This window comes from Pseudorasbora parva, chromosome 8, assembly GCF_024679245.1.
Source record: "Pseudorasbora parva isolate DD20220531a chromosome 8, ASM2467924v1, whole genome shotgun sequence".
Classification (NCBI taxonomy): domain Eukaryota; kingdom Metazoa; phylum Chordata; class Actinopteri; order Cypriniformes; family Gobionidae; genus Pseudorasbora; species Pseudorasbora parva.
In genome coordinates, this window is record NC_090179.1 from 20,645,753 (window position 1) to 20,673,240 (window position 27,488).

The following is a 27,488-nucleotide window of genomic DNA, read 5'->3' on the forward strand; positions in this document are numbered from 1 at the left end:
TTACTACTTTCAACGCCCAGAAATGTAGTAAAGACATTATTACAATACTCCAATGTGACTAGTGGTTTACTATGTGAACTGTCAGTGCACAGATTCGACAAATCGTTATTGGAATGTTGTCTAATATTTTCATTTTTAATAATTATTAATCGTTTTGTTTAATTGTTAAAAACATAAGAAAATAGATGGAATTTTAACTTGACTGTTGTACACTATTTTCAGCTGCTGAAATGTAAGAATACATTCATTTTAATGTGCTTATAATGACAGGATAGTGACGGATAAAACCAGTGGGATTTATAAACATAAGGTCACAAAGTTGTAATATAATAAAATAAACGGTTTTTCCATTTTCCATTGGTTAAGTCTACTTAATAGGCTGATTAAATTAACATTCCTTTTGGTGCCACTAGAGGTGCAGAAATTGGACATTGTACTTTTAAATACCTGCTAAAGTGATATATTTCTGTCTATTCTTGTTTAGGAGATGGAGAGGAGTTTTCTCTTTTCGCCTCTGATGACCTGGAAGAACTTGGTGGAGTATCTGATGCAGATCCAGTCCCATTGGCCACTGCTAATGACCTTCCTTCCCCTGGCCTATCAGGCGATGCGGCCTCCCCAGTCGTCCACTCCCCCTTCCACCCGTCTTTCCACACTTCAATGTACCTGGCCGGGGATGGGTTCGAATCGATGCCCCCAGACTTTGAGGTCCGTGAGTCGGGCGTTACCAGAGGAAACCTGGGTGTCTGGAGCCGGAGGAGACTGGAGGTGGGAGAACGTCTTGGACCCTACGAGGGAACTTCAAGACACTTACCAGAAAATGACACCCAGGCATGGGAGGTAGGATCAAACATTTACATTTACATTTAATTGTTTAGCAGACACTTTTATCCAAAGCGACTTACAAATGAGGAGAGCAATAGATTGAGATGTGTTCCTCTACAGTAGTCTGATTACAGCCCTTTTCAGATAAAAAAAAATCCTGCCACGGCTGGAGACAAAGTGTGCAGATAACATGGGCCGCAGCTTCACTGTCATCAGTAGTAAAGCGGTGTGATTAACCCTGGCCCTCATGTTTTATGGTGAAGCACCTCTACTCGGCTCTGTGATAATACACTAACCCCAGTTAGCGGTTGCCGTAATCCCATTAGTCACAATTACTAGACAGGCTTTTGGTCAATGTTATGCCAATTACATAATATAAATGTCCTTGAAAGTCTTTTTAATGCCACTTAAGTCTGAAAATATGTACAGAGGATTTCACATGCTTATTCGTCACAGCAAACCAGGGTTGTGTGCCATTCTGGAGTGATTTGAGAATTTGAATTTGAGCTAGAAAACAGAATGGCAAGTTGAATTTGATTGCAAGCAAGTGGAATTATAAAACATTGTAATTTTTAACTAGAGTAATGTTTGTTAGGCCCCGATCAGACAGAATGCTTTTTTTTTGCAATAAACGCCTTTTTTAAATAGTTTTCTATTGGCAGTGAGCATTTTGCCCTCACGTTTTTGTAGGAGTGCTCTGAACGCCTGAAGTAAGAAGGAAACAAAGAATCAACTCTAAGCAGAAAAGCACCTGGCATCATTTGCGTTATTTTCTATTGTCCAATCGAATGAATGGAGAGGCGGGCCTTCCATTGTGGTGACGGTTACCTTGATTATTACAGGGTTGCCTAGCAACATTTAAAAAAATGTAGCGCCCTGCTCTTTTCTAAATTAAAAAGGCCAACCCAAAAAAAAGGTAGTGCGGTGCGCCTCGCATTTTCAAACCTGAAAAACGCATTGTCTGATCGGGGCCTTACTCTGACAACCGTCTGTATGTTTTGCTTAAGTCTTTTTTTAGCGCTGTGACCTCACTGATAGCTTAGAGTGGTCAATTCTCACTTTGTGATGTCATCCCAATGGGAGGAGTTAGACTTTCCGAACACAATTAAAGCCCAAGGCTCATAAATCCTACTTTTTGGCCAGGTTAAAGACCGCCTCTCCTCGTGACTGCCCTGTCTGTCAGATATCAGTCAGTCTACTCTCCCAGTCGAAACCAGGTCACAGGACAAGGCCAGAGGTCGAGTGTTGTCTTAGTCAGGGTCACTTTAGGCTAATTTCGCCTGGCTGGAGAGGTCACAGGAGGAGTATCAGGGTAATTGAATGTTTAAATAGACTCGCCCTTCTCTGATAAAGAAACCCTCATTCTTGAAGAACGACCATTCAGTATTATAGGTCATGATTTTAACATGATCTGTAAAATACACCTTGCAGAATGTTTAAGCAATAGTTTGAGCACTGCTAAAAAAAGAACTGCTTGTACACACTTAAGTACCCTTTGAAATATATGGGTTCGGCTTTTATGATATGTTTATTTATGATTAATTCTGGTCTGCTCAGGTCAGATTTTGGTCCTGTTTGTATGGCGACGATTTAAACGTTAATAACCAGTTCCAGGCTGTTTTTTAGAGGCGTTTTTGTCAGGACATGGTATTATGGTTTAAGTTTGGTTGGCATATGTAATTATGGTTAACTTTGACTAAATGCTGTTGAAAGGTTCGAATTTGTTCTCGTTGGAAAACAAAATGGTTAAACTTGCGTTTTAATCTGACTTTTTTTTTTACTTTGTAAGTTGTTTTTTCCCTCCTCAGCATGGCAGAAATCTTACATGTGCAAACATTAGGTTTTAATATGATTGAAAAGGCAGCTGTCTCCCAATGGTAGATTTACAGTCTCTTGAGCAAGCACTCTCTCTCTTTCTCGCTGTCTTTCTTTCTTTCTTGTTCATTCTCTGTGGAAGGAAGCGAAGGAGAAAAAAGGGTTTCATGAATTTTAATCTATCTGTAATTTATTGCATGCTTGAATAATATGTATTTAAGAAACTGAGAAGCCAGAGAGAGAGAGAGAGAGAAAGAGAGAGAGATGGGGGACGGATGACAGCGTGGCGCGGCAGTGCTGTATCACTATGTTTAATTAGCTGGCTGACAGCGGGCCATAACTCTCTCCATTAAGTAAATAAGTTGTAAAGAATTTATGATGAAGTGGCGCATTATTCAGAGGGGATATTCAATGATGACATGGACACATTAAATATGGTAAATGGCATTAAGCGTATCTCCCTGCCTTTCCCTCTCATTCTCCTCTGCACCCCCCTCCCTCCATCTCGCCGAGTGAGAAGCCGTCAATATGCCAATATGCAAGAGACTGTAAAAATAAAATTGATTTGGTAAATGCGAGTTAAGATAGATCTGTTTGCTTTCATCATCAGTTTTGCTGTGTGGAAGAGTGATGTCACCGGCTGGGGTACGATAAAGACCGAACCCATCTGGAGGCTTTGATGAAGTGTGTGTGTGTGTGTGTGTGTGTGTGTGTGTGTGTGTGTGTGTGTGTGTTTGTGTGTGTGTGTGTGTGTGGACACAGATGCTCAAGGCAACAGCCTGATTGTGTGTGGTGTGTGTCTTTGTGAGCCTGAAAGTTTGTCTGAATGACTGTACAGGTGTTCATTGAAGGTATTTGCTTCTGTAATTGTGTATAAATGTTTGATCGTTGGTTAAAGGGTTGCACGATAAATAACATATAAGCAGCCCGTATGCAGAGATACGTTTTTGTGGAGCAGCGTTTACTGTGAACAAAGCCGTTCTGAGGATCATGAGCTTTACATGTGTAAAAGAACATAGTGCACAATTACAGAAGCAAATACCTTCAACAAACACCAGTCATTCAGACAAACTTTCAGGCTTCACTTCGCATTGTTAAATCGCAGCTTTTGCTGTTTCGATATTCGGACTAAGCTGTTAGATAATTTTGGTTCTGTTTGAAATTTTTCGTGCAGCGCTTGTTGTTTGCTTGTGTGTTTATGCATAAGTGTTAATTTGTGTGATCGTGCACAGCTGTTTGTTTGTGTGACGGTGTTTGGGATTGTGTACCTGCATTTGAGTGATAGTACGCAGTTGTTTAATTCAGTCGTGCACAGGTTTTTTTTTCGTGATCGTGTGCATGTATGTGTTTGTGCAGGTGTTTGTTTGATTTGCACCAGTATTTTTGTGTGATTTAGTGCCATTTTTGTGTGATTGTTTGCATGTATTTGTTTGGGTTACTTTGTGTTGGATTGTGCAGAGGTGTTGGTGTGATTGTTTGCATACGCATGTGTGTTTTTGTCTATAACTGTGTGTCTGGGACAGCTTTTTATGTTTGCACAGCTGTGTGTGACATTGTGGATGATCTGTGTGCACTGAAGTGTTTTTGTGTGTGTGTGTGTGTGTGTGTGTGTGTGTGTGTGTGTGTGTGTGTGTGTGTGTGTGTGTGTGTGTGTGTGTGTGTGTGTGTGTGTGTGTGTGTGTGTGTGTGTGTGTGTGTGTGTGTGTGTGTGTGTGTGCAAATTGTACGGATCATTTGTGGTGTTTGTGTATGTGCATGTGTGTGTATGAAGTGTGTTGGAAGGTCCATAACTGACTATGAGGGAGGTTTGTCACTGAAGGGGTCAGAAGCTCTCTGAACCACCATCATAAATTCAATGCTTTACTCCTTGTGTTATGTGTGTGTGAGTAATGAAAGCTGCTGAGTTACGAGTTGAGATGACTTCAGTAAATAAAAAACCACCTGCCTAGCCAACACAAACGCACATACACACACACACACTCACAGAATGCACAAATGCCGTTTTACGTTGAAGTTGTGAAGCAGTCTGATTGTTTAGGACAGGTCACTGTGTGTTGACCCTGCAAAGGTGTGTGTGACCTTATGTTGTGTTTGTGTGTAGGAATATGTGTGTGTGTGTGTGTGTGTGTGTGTGTGTGTGTGTGTGTGTGTGTGTGTGTGTGTGTGTGTGTGTGTGTGTGTGTGTGTGTGTGTGTGTGTGTGTGTGTGTGTGTGTGTGTGTGTGTGTGTGTGTGTGTGTGTGTGTGTGTGTGTGTGTGTGTGTGTGTGTGTGTGTGTGTGTGTGTGTGTGTGTGTGGCAGTGAGGGGGATGTCCAGGAGCTTTTGTGCACCTTTTGAGTGCAGGGACATAGATGGAGGGAACGTAAGAGATTAGCCCTGTGTGTGTGTGTGTGTACGTGGCTGGAGATTAAGAGTGTGCGTGAATAGGGGTGAGGGATTAGGCCTCCTCAGCATGCCTGTCCCCACACTCCTTCGTCTTTTCATCCCGCTATCCTGCTCTCCAACTTCTCTCTCTTTCTGTCTGTCTCTTTTGTGCTGGAACCTTCTCTTTCTCTCTCTCTGTCCCTTCTGTCTGTCACTCTCCCGCTCCCGTCCGCTCGATCTGTCAGTCTTCCTCAGAAATATTTATCCGCTCCTTGTCTTCCCTCATTCTTCCCTTCCGATATATATTCCTCCTCTCTTTTTCAGGGCCCGAAAGGAAGTTTAATCCCTGTCTCAGGGAAACTGACCTCACACACACAAGCCATTCAGAAAGACTTCTAAAACTCATCTCATGTGTTTTTATGAAGCATTATGTTTTAAAGTATTCAACGCTTCCACTGTTTCACCCACTCATTCTCAGGAGGATAGAGAGAAGGAGCGAGAGAGAGAAAAGGGCTTCCTGACCTGTATTGGGCCTACAGTACACAATACCGGCACTCTATTTAAAGACAACATGATGGTGTCAACATTGGCTTTATTTACTTACTGTGCACAAAACATTGTTTAGTGCATGTTGAACTAAACAAATATGGTTTTATGTTGTAATTAAAGGGTTAGTTCACCCAAAAATGTAAATTATGTCATTAATGACTCTCCCTAATGTTGTTCCACACCCGTAAGACCTCCGTTCATCTTCAGAACACAGTTTAAGATATTTTATATTTAGTCTGAGAGCTTTTCTGTTCTTTCATGTCCAGAAAGGGAATAAAAACACCATCAAAGTAGTCCATATGTGACATCAGTTGGTTAAGCTCTTGAAGCATCGAAAATACATTTTGGTCCAGAAATAACAAAAACTACGACTTTATTCAGCATTGTCTTCTCTTCCAGGTTTAATCCTCAAATAAAGATTCAAACAGTTATGAATCAGTGTATTGATTCATGATTCGGATCGTTATTGTCACGTGATTTCAGCAGTTTGGCAGTTTGACATGCGATCCGAATCATGAATCAATACACTGATTCATTAAGGCTGAGCAATGTTATCGATTCTGAGATATAAATCTATATTTTCCCCCCAAGAAAGTATCTATTTTTAAGCCGCGAGTATCGATACATAAGTCAAATCCATTCAAATCCGCAGTGTTTACCCCATAGAGTCAAAATCATGTTTTATTCCAAACTTACTTCATACGACTTTATAAGTCGAGTGTTTTATATAACCATCTGTGATCTCATGTGACTTCAGGTCAAAAAATCAGACAGAAAATACACAATGATAAAAGCTATGTCGAATAGCATTGCATTATAAGCCTAATCTATGATGAAAACACCCAACATGGCATAAAGAACACAGACAAACCATATATTGTCGCAATTGTGTGTTTATTGTCTTCAAACGTGTCTGTCTGCATGTTAGCAATCTCTGGAAGCTATGTTTGCTTATGTCCAGGAGTTAAATGTCACATGGTTTTTTTCTTCTTCATGGGTGCCATATATAGACTGAATGTGCACAGGGGCGCCCTCCTGCTGCCAGTATGAATTGAAAACACAGCACATCAGAGTATACAGCGCTCATAATAATACATCCATGGATTTTGGATAAAGATTGAATAAATAATAGTTCTCTGTAAAGAAATTTGACTCAAATATGAGATCAATATTTCTCCACATCTGCACACATTTGAACTAAAAGCCCTGAGTGATGTTGTTTTGTCGCGAGTCTTCATGACGACCACAGAGGAGTTTTCATTAATGAGAGCAGATGTTACAATCAAAAGGTACCGACGCCAGTTTTCATATTCATAACTCCTAAAATATATTAACACATTACGGTCACTATAATACTTTGAGAATAAAACAGAGGTAAAAAAAAAGTTTTTTTGTTGTTGTTTTTTAAACTTTTTTAAACTCCATTGTTATTTGCAATAGTGCACTTTATTTACTTTTCAAAGGTTTCAATAAATTAAACTAATTTTCTCAACACATCTTTGATTCATTTTATCCAGCATTTGCAAGCTGTAGACTCTCTGTCCAGTCAGAGACATAATTGTGTACCTGATGTTTTTAGTTTCACCAAAATCACCCTGTCCCCTTTAAATCTTTTAGAAAATTATGTAAGTGTATCGAATTATATCAAATCTTGTCTGAATATCGTGATATAAATATCGTATTGTGAGCTGAATATCGTGCATCGTATCATGAGATTAGTGTAATGCTACTGCCCTATGATTCATAACCGTTTTTACTTAAAAATTTACTTAAAGGTGTGAGTCTTGAAATGAACTCTTCAAAGAGAAACTTACAGTAGTGTCTCAAATAGATAGGAGCCAAGTCTGTATTCTCTTACTAGTAACCATAAATGGTGACCAAAATGATATTAAAGATGGCGACATCCATAAACTTTTGACACAACAAGAGTCCAGTTGAGCCGAAAGTTCATCTGTCAAATCTTCATTAACCAGCAGCAGATTTTATATCTAAAGTGGAGAGCATTTGAGTAGCGCGTCAAACACAAATTTGACGGGAGCAGTGTTTGGATCTAAAATCTTCAGACGCTATCTCACCTTCATCTCATTCATCCGTCGCTGTAAGTTACCGAAACCACTCATGAAAACCTGCAACACATGGTAGACGTGTGTTTGAACAGCGCAGAGCGGCTCTCACTCTGTATGGCGCGACGGACAACTAGTTGTCCAGTCCGGTTCCCCTCACACGCAACGCAGGTTTTTCGAGAATTAGTCCTGAAAATGTATCTGTGTGAGTAAGGTTAAAGAGTCCGGTTGTCACTTCCATAAAAAAATCAAACGGTGTGTGAACATACCATATTAAGGACTCAAATACAGAAATAACAACTGTATTCTGTTGCTGTGTGAACGTCGCCTAAGTGATTATCCTTAAAAAAACACATACTGTACGTTTACATAGAAAACGATACTCAGATATTAACCTGATTAAGACAATACTCTGATTAAGAAACTAACTACCATGTAAACAGCTATTTTTAATCAAGTCATACTCGAAGTAAACACCAATCAAATTTCCATATCAGTCGATATCGATAAATATCACGATAAATGTAAAATCTTTATTTCTTTACAGTTTAAAGGCATATTTTTGCTACTGAGTTAAAGATGTAGCAAACAGACAGTTAACTGTGGTTTTAAACTATCCTTTATTGTCAAAACATGACAAACACTTCCCAAACAGGTGAACAATTTATTAAAACTGAGGTAGATTTATTTATTAAAATCTTAATTGTGGTCAGCATTTTTTTACTCTAAATTGTATATCAATAATATCATTACTTAATTGTGTAAGTAGTAAAACACTAAAAACGCAAATGGGCAAAATAAAAAGCGTTTTTAGTTAAGAAACATTTTGTCCCCCCTCTCTTGCCTCACAGTGGATTGGTCCACCATGTAATAAAATAGGCTTTTTATGTCATGTGACATTTTTTTGCGTGAAAGCCTTTTTTTGACAAAAAGTAAGTTTTAACTATTAGCATAGAATTTAAACGCTAAAGTTAAAAAGATTTTTTTTTTTTGTTAACATTTGCAAATTCTCATTTCCATTAGCTATATCGCTAAACATTTGGATGTTTGTATGTTAGTTTTATATCGCTAATATATTTGTCACAAATATATTAGCTGCTAAATATCCCAGAAACAAATCTATATCTAAACATGTAATTCATTTTGATAATACAATACTGTATGTGCATACATTTTAATTTAATTCATCATATGTTATATTGTGTTATTTTATTACAGTTGATGTGTTTGTGATTAAAGAGTATGAAAAAGCAACAACAACAAAAAAGGATTATGAAAATCAGCTGGCTTACAAGACAGCAATTTTTGCTCCTCGCTCTCTCTGTGTTTCTCAGCAGGGTGGGGAAGCCGGGGGTTAAATGCTTGTAGAGTTGGTATACAAATGATGGTGGCACAAAGGCAAACTTTTAGAGCAAGGTGCGTGTGTGTGTTTGTGTGTGCGTGTTCGCGTGTGCGTGCGTGTGTGCGTGTGACAATGCCAGGTGAGGGGGTGTCTCTGAAGGTCGTGACCTCATTAGATGTGTAAGAATGGGGGTGTGTGTTTGGGTGTGGGGGGTGTACCTGGTCAAAAGCTCTGTGGGAAGCAAAAGGTGGGGTTTCATTAAAATGAACCCACCTCTTCCTGTCTTTCTCTCACTCGCTCTCCACAAAACAAGAATGGCGACCTGCTGCGGGGTCTCCAATTGACAGTTTAATAAACTCGCACGCATGCTTAAGGAGACGCACATCTCTTCACACACTCATGAGGTTTCCATTACAAATGTGGGAAACATGGGCAAGTGTATTTTGTTGTGGATCAATGAAACTTCACTTTTGCTGATATCAGCAAACTTTGCTCGAGGAAATCAAATTAAGTTGTTTTTAACCTCTGTTTAAAACCCAAGCCCTTGGCTTCGACCACAGATTGGCTAATAACATGTTTATCCAAAATTTGTTTTGCTAGATATCATAGTGTTTTCATCGAAACACAGTTGGACTCAGGATTTCCTTTCCCGTAATTATTTTCCTCTCATCGGGAACACATACGCCTCAAACCAACCGAAGCAAGCAAACGTTAAAGCGACATTCCAGATGTTTTCATTGGAAATCTGTTTACATCACATTGTCAAGCTGTCAATCACTCCGCCTGATGATTGCGTCAGGGTTAAACGTAAAACTTGATCGCCAGTCATTTCTGGGGGAATTTACTAATTTACAAAAATAGTTCAAATCTAAGCAGATGTGTACCAGTGACCTGGAAGCTGTTCAGTTTTTCAACAGGCATGTTTGAGAAGACTTGACAGCATGTTTTGATCAGCGGGGTTGCACTGGAAAGGGCTCATGCCTCTCAACGTCATGTTCGTATAACACGGCTGAAAGCTGATGGAGAAAGTGCTGTAAATGTGAAGAAATTAGATTAGATTTTTAAACGTTTTTTTTACGTTTTGCTGGATCGTAAGAGCCCACACCGTCTCACTCCCGGTCCTGTCTTTCTCTTTACAGTTGTATCTATAAATCTTTCTTTTTCTGTTTTTTCTTTACTGTTAAAGTAGACTCTATTGGTGATAACAAAGCTGTAAGGAATAAAAATATAATCTAATATAGTGCAAATCATACATAAAACCTTTTTTACATAAATTGACATATTCAAGGGAAATGTAAGAAAATTTGAAACGTGAGTTGTGAGAATTAGACATTATAGATCATACTGAACAGACGGTACTTGTGTGTCTAACATTGTTTTTAATCTGTCAAATATGGTGTCTGCTTTGACTGACTAACTGTTTTAAGCTTCATTGAGATTCAGCTTTAAACTAAATAAAAGTTATTTGTAACATTATCTGCTCACACAGCAGTATCTTAAATTGTTAGTTCACCCAAAAATGAAATTGATGTCATTATTGACCCTAATGTCGTTCCACACCTGTAAGACCTCCGTTCATCTTCAGAACACAGTTTAAGATATTTTATATTTAGTCCCAGAGCGTATGGAAGTCTATGCACACTATACTGTCCATGTTCAGAAAGGGAATAAAAACATCATCAAAGTAGTCAATATGTAACCTCCGAAAATACATTTTGGTCCAAAAATAACAAAAACTGCGACTTTATTCAGCATTGTCTTCTCTTCCGCGTCAAACGGTCATGAATCAGCAGATTGATTCATGATTCGGATCGCCAGTGTCACGTGATTTCAGCAGTTTGACACGCGATCCAAATCATGAATCAATCTGCTGATTTATGACTGCGTCACATGTCCACGGAAGAGAGGACAATGCTGAATAAAGTCGTAGTTTTTGTTATTTTTGGACCAAAATGTATTTTCGATGCTTCAAGAGATTCTAATGAACCAACTGATGTCACATATGGACTACTTTGATTATTTTTTTATTCCCTTTCTGGACATGGACAGTATAGTGTGCATACACTTGCATACGCTCTCGGACTAAATATAAAATATCTTAAACTGTGTTCTGAAGATGAACGAAGGTCTTACGGTGTGGAACCACATTAGGGTGAGGAGTTAATGACATAAATTTCATTTTTGGGTGAACTAACCCTTTAATGTGACAATGAGGTCATTGCATGTGTGCATGTTTTCAATAAAAAAACAGAACATTAGCCTGGAAACTTTACAAACTGTCTTTAGAAATGTGCATACGCTTGTTTCTGTCAGGACCACTATCGTTAAAGGTGATTGACTATTAGCATACGGTTTGGATTGGCGGTTTGGTTCTGTTCTGTGCAAGAACTCCCTGAGCATCTATGCAGCCTAGCATGGCTGAGAGCAGGGGGAGCAGCGATAAACCCCCTTTAGGGTAAACAGAACTGAACCAACATTGTATTGCAGATATCATTAATGTCAATATTAATGTACAGGATAATTCGGGATTCAAGGGGAATCAGAATGCCAAATCCTGACTGGATGAGAGGAGGAGCTGGGGACGGAGTAGGGTAAATGAGCTATGGAGGAGGTGATAGCTGCTGATAGTACTGAAGGAGCTTATATATGCATGCTGTGATAGACGTCATATTCCTATTGGTAGACGTGATCAGCTGACAGTCAGCTGATGCGAGCTCGACTAACGGGACCTGCCAGAACTAACGCTATACGCTTGATTTTTATGTCATGTTGGGGACATTGACTTCTGTGACTTAACTAGCAGAAATGTCTAACATTGATAATGATAAGAAATGTGACACTAAAGACTGAGGAAATTATGCTGAAAATTCAGCTTTGCCATCATAGGAATAAATTATATTTTAAAATGTTTAAAATAGAAATGTTTTTTTAAATTGTAATCATATTTCACAATATTTCTGTTTTTATCGCATTTTAGATTAAATAAATGGTGAGCTTAAGAGACTTATCCCAAACCCAAAAAGCTCTAACCCTAACAATAATCCTTAACAAAAAAAAAAAATGTAAACATTATTTTTATTCCCCAAAATGTTTTTGAGACAATTTTGTTCTCAAATTAAAGCCACATGCTAGCAATAGATAAGTGAGCCTTTTAACAAACTTTTTATATATATTATTTGTGCATTGTTATTTGCATATAGTTCAGATATTTAGTTTAATCAGTCTATTTTTTCCTCTAGTTTGTCCTTAAATCGATTCAGAAACTGCACCCATGCGGACTGGCTTTTTATGGCTCTGTGCAGATTTCTGATTTAGTTTGCGCACTGTTGTTTTAATATTATTCTGATTCATACAGTTTTCTCAGGTCATATCTCTTTCTATGTCTGACTTTTCATTCTGTTCCTCTCGCGTGCAGACTTATACTGTGTATAAAGCATCTAAAAGGCAGGAAAGTGTGTGTTTAATTGTGTGTATCAAGGTAGTTGTGTTTGTTGCTAAAGAACAGTGTATGAGAAGAGAGTGTGATTGGAGCTGACAGAAGCTGTATCATCATGTGTTTCACGTTAGCAGGCTCTAAACTTCTGTGTGGGGTAGACAGTTCATACATGCCACTCAACCCTAACACACACACACACACACACACACACACACACACACACACACACACACAAACACACACACACTTACCTCCTCAACTAAGAATAGAGCTCAGCAAAACAGATAGAGTTACTCAAACCTGAGGATGGAGAGGGGTGGAGGGGCAGAGAGTATTAGCCAAGTCCAAAACGAGAAATTAAAGGAATAATATCTTCATACCACCTTCATGTTGTTCCAAAACCTGTATGACTTTCCTAAACATAAAAGACAACATAAATAATGCACATGGTCATTTTTTTACTACATGCAATTACAATGAATGTGAAGTAAAGTTTTCAAAAAGGATGAAACCATAAAAAGTGGTCCAAATGACTCGTACGACTTTATTCCCAGTTTTCTGTCATATAGCTTTGTGTAAGAGATGGGTCAAAATGTTGGTTATTTTCTGATAACTTTCTTGAGAAGTTCAGAGTCAGCGAGTTAATTCTGAATTCACTAACAGACAAACAAATGTTATTTTTATTGTATTTATTTAGTTAGTTTTATTTATATATATATATATATATATATATATATATATATATATATATATATATATATATATATATATATATATATATATATATATATATATATATATATCCAGTCCGCATTTGTTGTAACTCCATAGAAAACAGCAAAATACATAAATTAATACACATTCGTAACAAGATGGGCTGAGTAAATGACAACAGAATTTACATTTTTTTTTTTGTTTTTTTTTTTGTTTTTTTGGGAGGGTGAGTATTAATTTAAAACAAAATCTGAATTGAACAACTAAGTAGAAAACAAAACTGAGTAGAAAAAAGGGAAAATAAACCATGAGAAAGATGAAGGAAACATGGAAGAGAAAGGAAGACAGACGGATAGAGAGGAAACTGGACCAAGAATTAGAGAAGAAAGAGAGAGCGAGGGAGTAATCAGATTTTCCGGGTGGCAGCAGGTAGTCGGGGCAGGACTTTGTCCCTGGCCATCCTCTCGGATAACGGGTTAACACACACACACCCTCGCCAGTCCTTTTGGTTGGCTGTGTCAGCCCTGATCCATCAGGCAGGATTTTTCCTGGTCTGCGTGTCAGTAATGTTAGGACAGAGCTCTGCTCTAATTGTTGTGGCTGGTCAAGACGAGTTACCATCTCGGGCCAACCACAGGAACAGCCTCTCCATCGGTTACCCCGGCAGATTATAACCCTGACATCCTGCCATCCACAACCTTCAAAACAAACCCCCTAGAGAGACGGGGAGGAAGAAAGAGAGAGTGAGATGTTTTTTGTGTGTGAGTGAGAGAGAGAGAGAGAGACTTCCAGGGTTTCTTCTTAAATAGAGCGAGAACACATCCATCTTCCCTCTTCTTCAGATTGTCCGGACTCTCTTTTTCTGCTCCATGGCAGCACCCTTCTTTCCTTCTCTTACTTTTCTTTATGACAGCCATTGTAACCTCTTTAGAGCGACGGGGGGAAGCCGCGCCATTGGCCGTCGCTCCAGAGCCCGGTTTGATTGACAGCGGGAGTCCGGCCAACTGCCACCCAGGACACCCAGCCATAAATCATCAGCTATGGAGCGCGCCCACTTCCTGAAGCGCTACCGCTGCCTGCAGGGGACAAAAAGCCCTTTGTGGGGGATTTTATTTGGAGAAGAAGGTTTAGGAGGTCTCAGGACTGTGTGCCAGGGCCAACCACACTGCCTGCCTCCCTGAAAAGTTGGAGCCAAAAGTAGAGAGAGACTGTGCTCATTGGCCACTCTTTGCACAATTCACTGACACCAGCAGCTCTTCCAGGTGGCCCCCCTCCACGTCTGCTAAGCCTCAGACCGACACACACATCAGTCATCCAATTAAAACACACAACACAAGCACCAGACCCCTTTAGAACAAGAACAGAAAGAACTAGAACTAAAGAAAGTTCAATCAGACTGCTTTCTTTCCTTTCAAAACTGGGAAAACCGGATAGAATAAAAGTATTTCAGTGTACTTTCACAACGCAAAGCTTCCTCTCCAGACCTGCTCTGTCATTTTGTATGCAAAAAAAAAAAAAAAAAAACTCTCAAGAAAAATGTCATGATAAACTGCTAATTTAATTGAGATTTAAATAGTCAGTGGTTTAGTCATTTAGTGGATATCATTCAGTGTAAAAGGATCAAGAAGCCATTCTGAAATCAAAACAAAACAGATAGTCATTCGACAGTCTGTGACATCATCAAAAGGCACCCTGAAGATGCTGCGGAAAAGTGAATTGATTTGTCTTAAGTATTTGATTATTCCATTTCATGGTATAGCAGCCTAAGTTACAAAACCCCATGTCATTCAGTGAAATGCCAACAACACACTAAGTTTTAGAATAGTTTTTTAGATAAGTAGATGTTGTAATTAATTGTGATTAACTTTACTGGTCAAGCTCACTCTTTGATAAAGGTGGCCCGTTGATGGCCTGCGATATAAGCTGAAGTAGACGTTTCGTCATTCAGGGAAATGTTTTCTTCATTCATTATAATGCAAATACTCTGTTACACCAAAGTGTCATCCATTACACTGAGTGACAGTTTCACTGTATGAATAACAATTTTAGCATCTTATTTATTTATTTTAATGCATTTTTGTTGCATTGTTTAATTTGTGTTATTGGTTCATTTTAGATGCCCACGGACAGAGAGAGTTGAAAGGCACTGTTAAAAGCCAAAAAGTACAAGCAGACCCAGTAGCTTGGATGGCATTTTAAAGCCGATCCAAACCAAGAACAATAACTATTATGATAATTATAATTGTAACCATATCAGCGTCCACACGATAACACTGTTCATTCTAAGCATGTACTGTAGTTTCGTCGTCTGATGCTTTAAATGCTGGAGCTTTTTAAAGCGGAATGGATTCTGATTGGCTGTCAATGTATTTATCGTTCATTAGCTGGATAAAATCACTAAAATTATTCCACAATATTGTTTCTCTGTGCCGTTATAGTTGTGGTGTGGTATTGTTCTTTTATATTTAGAATGATTTATTTTTAACTATTTATCTGTATCACTCTCGTTATCGTTATTGGTGTGAACGGGCCTTTAGCAAGGAAGAGAGAAAGGTATTCAGGATTGTGATTGTCAGAATAATAACTTACCAATATTTATGAACAGAGTTCCCCCTCACTATATGTCATATGTCAAGTTCAAAAGAGACAACTGAGGGGATTCTCCACCCTGAATACCCATCCTAATAATGTCATTTATGTTGGCAAACAAAAAGTATTCATAAATATAGCTGCAAGAATTTATTTTTGGAGCCGAGCAAGTCGGAAACAAAGTGACAAGCTAAGCAAGCATTGCCAAAGCATCAGAACAGTAGAATAAAATGCTTATTATTTCTCAACATCTGCTTCTGCCATCATTTACTCAAAAGTATTATTAAAACTAATTTAATGACACAGACTAATACTAAAACATTGCAATTATGAGAACAATGGCAATATTATCTAGCTTTTTGGTTGAATGCCATTCAGCGTAATAAACCGTGGTCATTCAGCATACATATTTATGTAAAAATGAAACAATATATTTATTCTGACCTGTAATTATTAATAATACATGATTAGTAATAATACATGATCATACTAAGTTTTATTTTCACTTCCTTACAAAAACTTCTGGCTGAAAAATAGTAAAACCTAGCCTGACAAGCCAGACCCACATCCAGATGTTTGGTCTGGAAACTCACCATTGACAGGGCTCAATCCGAGGGGCGGGATAAACGGTTGTCTTTCAAACTCCCTCTGCACGCGATAGGATAGCGCTACACCAACCAGAGCAACGAAGGTGAAGCAGAGCTTGTTGATAGATTAAACATTCGCCGTATCCGGTCGGCAAAACGCTGAACACATCTTCCCTTTTTAAGAATGACTTCAGTGCGGTTCTTTGTTCTTTTCTCAGAGAAAAGCTTAACTCCAAGTCTTCCAGAGTCGCGGTCAAAGCTGATTTGAAAGACCGCCGTTCGCCAGTTTCTGTGTTTAATAGAAGCACGCAAACGCAACTCGGCCGTCATTCTGTTAAGCCCCGCCCACCGACTCTATACACGATGTGATTGGCCCGACCAGAGTTTGGTTTTTACAGCTCAGAACTGTATTGAGAGTTGCTAGACGACACTCACGGCAGATTAGATTTGCTGCCGCTAGGGTGCGTCTGGATTTCTAGGCTAGGTAAAACCTAGTAGTTTGAAGGATAGCAAAGTTTAAAGATTTTTATATCACAATGAATTAGTATTTAGAGTATTTTAATATGTCATCAAATAATTCCTGTTTTAAAGATGCCTAATAAGATTTTCTGAAATATATTGTTATAGTGAATGACATTTTAGTGATTTTCTTCTGTAAATCATGGTAAAAAAATTATGATGGTTATTATTTTTCCTCTGAAAAATATGAAATTAAACAAGACACATTCTAATGTAAAAGAAAAACACAAAATTTAAAGCTGAATAAAATGTAATGCTGAATTACACATTTATTTATGTTTTTGGATGCTTGAAACCACCGTTTCATCCTTGGCCCATATAAAGGAAGATAAAACCAGTCATAAGGGTCCATTTATTGAAAATGAGATTTATACATCATCTTAAGAATAAGCATTCCATTGATGTATGCTTTGTTAGGATAGGACAATATTTAGCTTGGATACAACTATTCGAAAATTTGGAATCTGAGGGTGTAAAAAATGTTAAATATTAAGAAAATCGACCTTTAAAGTTGTCCAAATGAAGTCCTTAGCAACGCACATTACTACTTATAATAAATTTTTTGATATATTTTCGATAAAAAAATTACAAATTATCTTCATGGAACATGATTTTTTATTAATGTCCTAATGGTTTTTGGCATAAAAGAAAAATGTATAATTTCATACAATGTATTGTTGGCTTGTGCCACAAATCTACCTGTGCGACTTATGACTACTTTTGTGCTCCAGGGTCATAAAATTAAAATAAATGTATGAAATATTTGGTTAATATTGTGTTTCTACATAAATGGCTCATTACACCTTCTGACTACAAAAGTCTGTTACATGGAGGTTAGTCGATTATTACAGAGGTGATTTACATCTGGAAGTCTTACATGTACAGTAGCAAAAACAGCCTGTTTCTAGAGGTCAGATAGAGAGTGGAAAATTGCCATGAATAATGAGATCACTAATATTGTAAGTGGAATTTAGGGATGAAAATAATATTCAGAAGTGTAGAATACACCCCGTTTAATACGTTTTGTAGTAGCTGAAAAATAATTCCCTCTCAGTGGCATACTTATAAATGCTGTAGAAGTTTCAGGAACATTTTCCACGCAACAGTTAAATCCTCCATTGAGTTGAGCCGATGCCTGACGGTCAGGTATCACTGGAAATGAACTGATTGTGAATTATCTGCCGTTGTGGTCAAAATCCCTGACATGGAGGTGAACCTCCCTCGACAACAGCGTCCACACCGGAGGAGATCTCCATCCCTATGTTTTCACTCATCTCTCCCTCCTTCTCGCTGTCTGTTTTTCTTTTTCCGCTACGTTGTCAGACAGAAGGAGAGACGGGCCTGTTTTCTTTTTCAATATAGATCTGAAAGAAAAGGGATACGAACGAGGGAGAGCGAGCAAAGGAGAGAGTAAGATGTGACCCTAGAGAGGTACAGACGAGAAATCCCTGACACCTCCGTAAATCTGGACGTCCCGTGTCCACCCTCCACTGCAAGTGTGTGTGTGTGTGTGTGTGTGTGTGTGTGTGTGTGTGTGTGTGTGTGTGTGTGTGTGTGTGTGTGTGTGTGTGTGTGTGTGTGTGTGTGTGTGTGTGTGTGTGTGTGCCATGAGTGTCAACCAGCCGCAAGAGGAAAACATTCCTGTGTGGTTCTCACACAAATTCAGGAGGTTTGCTCTGAAAACAAGGCCTTTCCTCACTGCTTCAACCTTTCTCTTCCCCTTCCCTCTCTCTCTCTCTCTCTCTCTCTCTCTCTCTCTCTCTCTCTCTCTCTCTCTCTCTCTGGCTTCAACTGTCCTCCACAGACTAGGCTGGTAGAGGTGAGGATGAAGGTTTTCATTGTGCTGCTGTTGATTCTGCATTAGGCTCGGTGTTTAGCTTTTATGATGAATATGTGCTTGAGTCTGTGCTGTTATTTCGCAGTCTCTCTGGGTCTGGCTCGCCCTCGCTCATCTCTCTCTCACACATACACACGCGCTCAAACCTAGAGTTAGCCACATTAGCCTGATTTTTCACCCAAATGGAAATGTGTGCTGTCACATGGCCATCGCCCCTGACGATCTGCTGTCCAATCACTCACAAGCAGCCCGCCGGCCCCGCAAATAGGCCTGTCACTCTCCCCGTCCGCACGGTAACGGATGGTCCATCATTAAAGGGAGGGGGGGGCAGGCTGGGGTGGAGGTGGAGGAAGGTCCAGAGCGTGATGAGCCCTCTGCCCCATCAGGTGTGTGGACACACACACACAACACAACACAAGTGTGCGTTCAAGTAAGGCGTGTATATCTCGTAGAGTATGTTTGTGTGATGTCCACTTGTGTATTCAAAAAGGAACAAGTGCCATGGAATTATTTTGTACATTTACCTTGGTAATACCATGTTTTGTGGACTTTTACTATTGTAATAAATTGTTTTGTGGGCAATGTACCATGGTATTACCCTGTGTTTTGGTATTTTTACCATATTGGTTTTACCGTATATGTTTTTTGGTGCATGTACTACCTTAATACTACCGTAAACTTCTTTGGTATGTTTTCATGGTATGACAATTTATTTTATGGTAATGCTTTTTGGACATGCATGGCAACATGTTTTTGGACATGTATCATATAATAGTTTTTTTTACCATTATTTTAAAAAAAATGGGGGGGGGTACCATGGAATTATTACTATATATTTTTACATATTTGTTATTGTAACACCATATTTTTGCACATGTCCTTTAATAATATTATGTTTTTGAGAATATGCCAATTTTTTACATTTACTGTGGTAACAACATGTTGTTTGGACATGTACCATTGGATTACCATGTTTTTCAGCACATTTACTATGGTAATACCATGTTTTATGGACATTTACTGTAGTAATACCATGTTTTTTGGACATTTTACATTGTAATAATTTGTTTTAGGACAATGTACAATATTATTACCCTGTGCTTTGCACTTTTACCGTAGTGGTGTTTTTTTCTAAATATACCATGAAAATATTATGATTTTTGGACACGCACCATTTTTTTTTTTTAAAGGTTTACCCTGGTAACAACATGGTTTTTGGACATGTACCATGAAATTACAATATTTTTGCACTTTTACTATGGTAATACAATGTGTTTGAAATGTAAAATCATGGTATTCTTTGAATTAAGTTGGGATACCATGTAAATAACATGTTATAATAATATATTGTAGTCATTCAGTACTGTGGTATATACCAAAGTACCATGGTTTTACAATCTGCTACCATCTATGTGCCATGCTACCACAGTACTTTTGTAAGGGAAGTGTGTGTGTGTGTGTGTGTGTGTGTGTGTGTGTGTGTGTGTGTGTGTGTGTGTGTGTGTGTGTGTGTGTGTGTGTGTGTGTGTGTGTGTGTGTGTGTGTGTGTGTGTGTGTGTGTGTGTGTGTGTGTGTGTGTGTGTGTGTGTGTGTGTGTGTGTGTGTGTGTGTGTGTGTGTGACTGGTGGCCTTTGGTGATCGTAAATAAAAGAGCTGTAGTTGAGGAGGAGATAAGGCATTATGGCTATTTACACTGAATCACACTCACTATCCATCAACACACACACACAGATACGGGTCCGATCCAGCCATGTCACTCTTATTTATGTGTGGAGCTCTCAGTAAGGCTACACTGGGGTGTTATACTCAATGGGGCCATCCGTTTCTCACTGTGTGTGTGGATGAGATGATGATGATGCATTTTGTTGTCAGGGAAACAATCAGCAAGGCCGGTCGTTACGGTAACGGGATCACCATGGATGCCTGCTCGGTAAATAACACCTCCATCGGCCCGCCGGTCGTCACTGAGACAAATGCCGGGCTTTTAATTAGGCTAATAAAATAGGAAGAAAGGGCTGACGGCTCAGAGTGGCTGTCAGTTACTGAAGATACATCACAACACACACACACACACACACACACACACACTCGACCATCCAAGTTACTGAAACCGCAGTGTGTTGTGCAATAATACACACACTTGGTGCTTATTGAAAACACACATTACATGTTAGACGTTACAAGGTTTTTTAGACCCTCTCGACTAAAGCATAGTAACTATGTATCTTTTTATCTATGTATCTCTAAATATCTTTTTCGTCTGTCACTTATTTTGGCTCCATTCCAATTTACCATTCTAAATAACATGAACATTTATCATTTAAAGCATTCAAATCATGTTGTTTTGAAAATAGTATGCATGCTATGCAATAGGTGCATGGTTGGCATATTGTTTGCATTGGATTGTTGAAGCATGAATGCTTTATAGGCTTATATTTCCCACAATCCTTTGCTCTGTGGAAAGATGTTTGTGACAGTTCTCTATTGACATTTTAAGTTGAAGACAAATGGCAAGGAGAGTGAGGCCAAAGCTGCCACAGCAGTTTTTAAATGTATGAACCTGAAAGTTAAGTATTAATGAAGTTAAATGTAATGCATTTGGCTAATGCTCACATGCAAACGCAAACAATTTGTGACAAAGGCACTTAAGATAACATTTTTGGACATAGTGTGTCCCAATACTAGCATCGTGTTGCAGACTTAATCCGGAAAAGTAGGTATTTCCCATAACCAATGATGTACATATAGTATGTACAGTGTGTAGTATTTATTTTTATTTATTTATTATTTTAAACAATCCTGGTCTTTTTCCATGTTTCATACTTTAGTTTCAGTAATGGATTTTGGTATAAGCAAATTTCACATTGTAAATTTGTAAACTCCAGGTTGAAGTTCTGTTTGCATATTTATTAGCTTGATAACATTGATTGGACCAGTTCAGCACAGCACCAGTTTACAATGTCAACTGTACAAAGCTCATGATTAATTAATGAGGCAGACACTGAGGCAGTTTGTGATTGGTTGCTTAACAGTTAACTTCAGCATTCCAGCACATTATCACTTCAGACTGTATTCTTTTGGCATCATAATTCTGTTCTGTAGAAGAACTTTATAACCATTTTAAAACTTCAAGTTTGAAATGTTGCATAATCTAGTCTGAAATTGGCCTTTACTTAGACTTTAAAAAAAGACATTACCCCTGGTTTCACAGACAAGGCTTAAGCCTATTCCTAGAACAAAATGCATGAGTGTGTATATTCTGAAAAGGCATAACATTATGATATTTTTAATTTTGTGTTGGTCCCCATTTTGCTGCCAAAACAGCCATGAACCATCGAGGCATGGACTTCACTAGACCCCTGAAGTTGTGCTGTGAATGGTCTACAGCTGTGCAGCTCCATACACAACAAATTACGATGCACTGTGTATTCTGACACCTATCTATCAGAACCAGCATTAACTTCTTGTACAATATGAACTACAGTAGCTCATCTGTTTGATCAGACCACACGGGCCAGCTTTTGCTCCCAACGTGCACCAATGAGCCTTGGCCGCCCATGACACTTCCCTTGGAGCACTTTTGATAGACACTGACCGCTGCAGACCGAGAACACCTCACAAGAGCTGCAGTTTTGGAGATGCTCTGACCCAGTCGTCTAGCCATCACAATTTGGCCCTTGTCAAACTCGCTCAAATCCTTACACTTGCCCATTGTTCTAACACATCAACTTTGAGGACAAAATGGTCACTTGCTTTCTAATGTATCTCACCCACTAACAGGTGCCGTGATGAAGAGATAATCAGTGTTATTCACTTTATCTATCAGTGGTCATAATGGAATGCGTGATCGGTGTATGTCACTGCCATTGTTTTTTCTCAAGGTGCACCATTAATGTTTTTATCTAAGGCACGTTCAAGCTATTTAAACATTTTATTTGAACTAAGGCCTAATCCTGGCTTAATCTAAGCCCTGTCTGTGAAACCAGTCCTAAAAGCATTTATGTGAAATAGGATTCAGTCTCTCTCTCTCTCTCTCTCGCTCTCACTCTCTCTCTCTCTGTTTTTCTCTCACTCACACAAACGTCCTGTAGTAGACGTGTAGTATTTCCAGACCCTAAGTTTTTTCAGCTGCTTCACTCTAGACCTTCATTTACCAAAACTAATTGAAATAAAAGTCTTTCCTCCTCCTGCTTATGTTCACAACACTTCACTTGTCACTATGAATGACCCAGTGTCTTTCTGCTGTGTTTGTCAAAAGCTGCCCGGCAAAGTTATAATGTATGTCATCGGCTCTGGATGTTTTTCGAGGACTAGAATATTTTAAAGGTGATAAAATAACAGTTACAGGTAATAATAAAGCCAGACGGGCTCCAGATGCCGCGGTGAGAGAAGCCACTTGGGCGGATTTCTCCAACGTTTTCCCTCAAAGTTCTGCTTCATTTCTGCAAAGTCAACTAAGGTGATGAATTTAAAAAATGAAGTAGTATGGAACAAGGAATAGCGTTTTAAAAGGCAGAAACCCAAGATGACTACATTTAAATGCATCTGACCTCAACATGCATAGCCAACAATGACATTGTGGCTCATGCAGATCTTGTTCCATAAAACAACTTTAATGCTCTTAAACCACAAAAGCAGCATCAGAAACACAGGCCTTATTGCAGACAGCTAGAATGTCAATGTCTGTCATTTGAAAAGTTAAACTCTCCACTCCAAACCAGTGTTTGCTTAATACTTTGGTTAAAATGGTAATTCTTTCAGCTACCAGTAAGAGTGTAGTATTGATTTGTATCATATTTAAACCCTTTTCACAAAATTTTGCAGTGATATTCAACTTTTTTTTACCTCAAGGGCAGACAAAGTCTAGTGATAGGATGATATACAAACCAGAACAATAATTGTTCGTTTGAACCAATTACATCCCAATTACCAATTACATCCCCACTTTATATTAGGTGGCCTTAAGTACTATGTACTTACATCAAAAAATAAGTACAATGTACTAACTGTGTTCAAATTGTATTGCAAAACACTTTTGCTGATATTGAGGTGGATACGGGTAGAGTTAGGGACAGGTGTGGTGATAAGGGTCAGTTTTAGGGTAGGGTTAGGTGTAGGGGAAGTGCCAACTCTGTAGTTACAAATGTAACTACAGAAATTAATTACAGACGTAATTACACGCAGGTGTTTTTTAAAATGTAATACAATGTAAAAACATGTATGTACATAAAGTGCATTGTATCAGATGATTAATTACAATGTTAGTACATAGTAGTTAAGGCCACCTAATATAAAGTGGGTCCATTACTCTTTATTTTGGTAAGTACAAAATAACTGTCACCTTAAAATAAAGTATAACCCAAAAATGTTTGTGAGTTTTTATCAACAGTAACAACACTGTAAAAAGTAATTGGTGAATCTACTAAAAAAAACCTTGTAAAATTAACTGATTTTGGAAAATTTGTTGATTTATCTCGAATATACTGATTTTTTTTAACTTTTAGGCGGATGCAATAGCTAAACTAAGCAAGTTTAGTACATAGTACTTAAGAATGTTGAGTGTGTTGTTCTAAATAATACAAATAAATATAAATAAATCTCCAATGGCTTCTCTGCTAAGATGTGATTATATTTTTATTATATACCTGTAGTATAGTATATTATATTATTGTTTTTATAATAGAAATAAGAACTACACATTTTATTATTATTATTGATAAAAAAAATAATTCAAACAATTATTTTAATTATTAAAATCCTTTGTTTTAAGAAAGTTTATTTCTTTTTAATTCATCATTTTTATGTACATATCATTTGCTCTCATTCAATTGGAATTTATCATTGAATTATGTATCTGCATTATAATGATCATAATTGAATGGGTTAATCTAGTTGTGTTAAACTTTTTAAAACAAAGTTTCTTTAAAAAATTGCTTTTTTTAGTGCTGTCAATCGATTTTAAAACATTAAAGGGGGGGTGAAACACTTAGTTTCAGTCAGTGTCATGTCAATCTTGAGTACCTATAGAGTAGCATTGCATCCTGCATATCTCCGAAAAGTCTTTATTTTTTTTATAATTATATAAGAAAGATGCGCTGTTCCGAGTCTTTCCGAAAAAAGCCGAGCGGGTGGGGGCGTATCGTGTCAGCGGAGCTAAATAATGACGTGTGCGCGCCGCTGCTATTGTGTTGAGTGCGTCGTAAAGCTGTGTCATCCCTAACAGCGGGAAAAAAACTTCATTCAAAATAAAAATATGGCTTTTAATCAGATACAGCCATACATCTATGATCCGGAATCAGACCCAGAGGCTGCAGTTGAACAGGAGCAGCAGCAAAAACGACTAGAGCAGGACGTCTCTATGTGGTACAAGTTATACACTAACTATATATGCTTAGCGACTTGTGTTATTTACATAATTATACTTGAATTATATCGTCGTATTTTTGTCTTTGAAGGTGTACATGTGGGAAGTGCAGTTGTGCACGTGTGTGTGTGTGTGTGTGTGTGTGTGTGTGTGTGTGTGTTTACGCGTGGTTTGTGTAGACAATTGTAACGTTAGTAAGCGGACTGGTTTTGCACGGCAGGCTAAGTTAGTGTTTACATAGAAAGACACGGAATAGTAGCGCATTTGAATGAAGAAGCGCGCTTATTTAGTTCAACATATTTCCCCACTCTTTGTGTATTGTTGTTTGGAGTGCTTTTACAATACACAAACATAAAGTTACACATATAGTGGCCAGCTAAACAAATGTACACGCACTACACATCGCATGCTCCATTGATCAGTTAACTATACGTGATCATGTTTGGGCTACTTGATGAGCATAGGCAAAAACACAGACATTTGAAGCACTCTTACTCACAGCCTGCGGTTCTAACGTTGGGACCTTTATCGTTGGGACTGCTCCATCCTTTAGCATTAGGCGATTGGAAAATCCGGCGTCGAGCTGGGCCTTGTTTATGAAACAGTCGGCACCGAAATGCAGCGAACAGATATAAACATTCGCGCAACTCAGTTGCTGATCTGGAAAAGCAAATTCCATCCACTGTTGCCTACCGCGGGGTTTTTGGGGAATCTGTGCAGGACTGTCTTGGTCTGGCAACCAAAAACACACTTTTTTGGTGACATTGTTAATTTCTTGAAGTCACATCACCTGTGCAGCGCAGCCTACGAGCCAGCGCTTTGATGGGCGTAGCCTGTTACTTTCGCTCTCTCCCTCTCTCTCTCTCCCTCTCTCTCTCTCTCTCACGCTCTTCCGGTAGAATTGTCCGTAAGGCCCATACAAGGAAATTCCGCCCCCATTAACGTCAAGGGGACGCATGATCTCAAAAAACTTGCCGAAACTTATGACTAACCGGAAGTAGTATTTTTGACAAAGAAATACTCCCATCAAACGTCCACCTTAACTTTTGAAACTTTGTCTATGTTTAGTATGGGATTCCATGTCTTTAACAGTGTAAAAAGATCAGTATGCATGAAACAGCATTTCACCCCCCCTTTAACAAATGAATCACACATTTTTTCTGTAATTACATCTTTATAATGTAATCATTTAACAGTTACTCTCCAAATAAATGTAGAAACAACTTAAAGACAGTAACTTTTAAATATTTTGTTGTAATAGCATCTTTTTATGATGAATGAAGGCCAGTATCACTGACACTAATACTGCGACCTGCGATCTCTATTAAATAGATTTTTTTATACATTAATGTTAGAGATTCAATATTACATTATTAAAATTGAAAGCTATACATTTCAACATTTCATCAAGTGAACTTAAAACAATCTTCACTTAACCCATTATAATAAATGCAATATTTACCTGTGGTCTTCCTTTTAGACATATAACGAAATTGAATAAAGTTATTCTACCGATTAGATAGATATTTTCTCTTTGTCTTTTGTTCTTTGATTAACATTAATGACAGACATCACACAACTGTTTTATTACGCTGCTGTCACTTTAAGACCCGCCGCTGCTGAACATGACGTGTATCTGACGCGCCGTCACTCATCTTATTTTTCCCCACCACTCTTTATGCTCATTTAAGACATTATGTAATGTATTTAAGACTGATCTTATAAGAATATATGACAAAACGGACATTATGGCATACTTCTTCTGTGCTTTATTGTGTGTTCAAGCACAAAGGAGAACTTGATTCTGGTTTGCTGTCTGTGCACATGATGCTGACGCATGTCGTTCTGTGTGTTGTGTGTGTGTGTCACATAGACAGGACATTCACAGTTCTCTTTTGTCTTGTCGCATTTTAATGGTTTTAAAGCATTTGCATGAATAAGAGTGTGATCATATAATGTAACGCTAGTGAAAAGATAACAGAAAAAATGGATGCTGCGTTAACTGCAAAATATTATTCGCAATTAATAATTATTGCGGACGTTAACGTGCTAATTTTTACAGTGCTGCTATTTTGTGAAATATACAGGTAAACGACTGCAGAATGGACATGTAGAGTTACTGTAGATGTGTTGGCAGGATAGTCGACAGCAGAAGCAGGTTGGCGTGTTGCCACTCGCTAGTTTCTTATAAAAGTTCCTATATCATGCCGAATATTAGTGCAGGAATGGCTATGGTCCAAATCTCTTTGCAAGTCCCCCACAGAACACCCCAGATGCTGGAAAAGAAGGAGCGAGGGAACGTAAGAATGGTGGAGTGTGAATAGAAGAGTGTAGCTGCCCAGTCCTGATAACAGCATCAGGCTTTAGGGCCGTAAACACATGGGCTGTTTGATGTGTTCTTATCGAGAAAACTTTAAACACTAAACCAGCCACTCCAGCCACATCAAATTCAGCCATTAATCTACACTTTTATTAAATAAGTTT

At 38.4% G+C, this 27,488-nt stretch overlaps 1 protein-coding gene across 16 annotated transcripts in view; it reads left to right on the forward strand.

Annotated features, from left to right (window-relative positions):
• The window catches only part of mecom (MDS1 and EVI1 complex locus), a 258,236-nt gene that overhangs the window by 135,467 nt on the left and 95,281 nt on the right, over window positions 1-27,488 (forward strand). For all 16 annotated transcript variants that reach the window (XM_067450322.1, XM_067450323.1, XM_067450321.1 and 13 more), the window contains one exon: window positions 485-840. In XM_067450322.1, coding sequence (XP_067306423.1) covers window positions 661-840 — 180 coding nt within the window. In that variant the 5' untranslated portion in view covers window positions 485-660. The remainder of the gene's footprint in view (window positions 1-484; window positions 841-27,488) is intronic.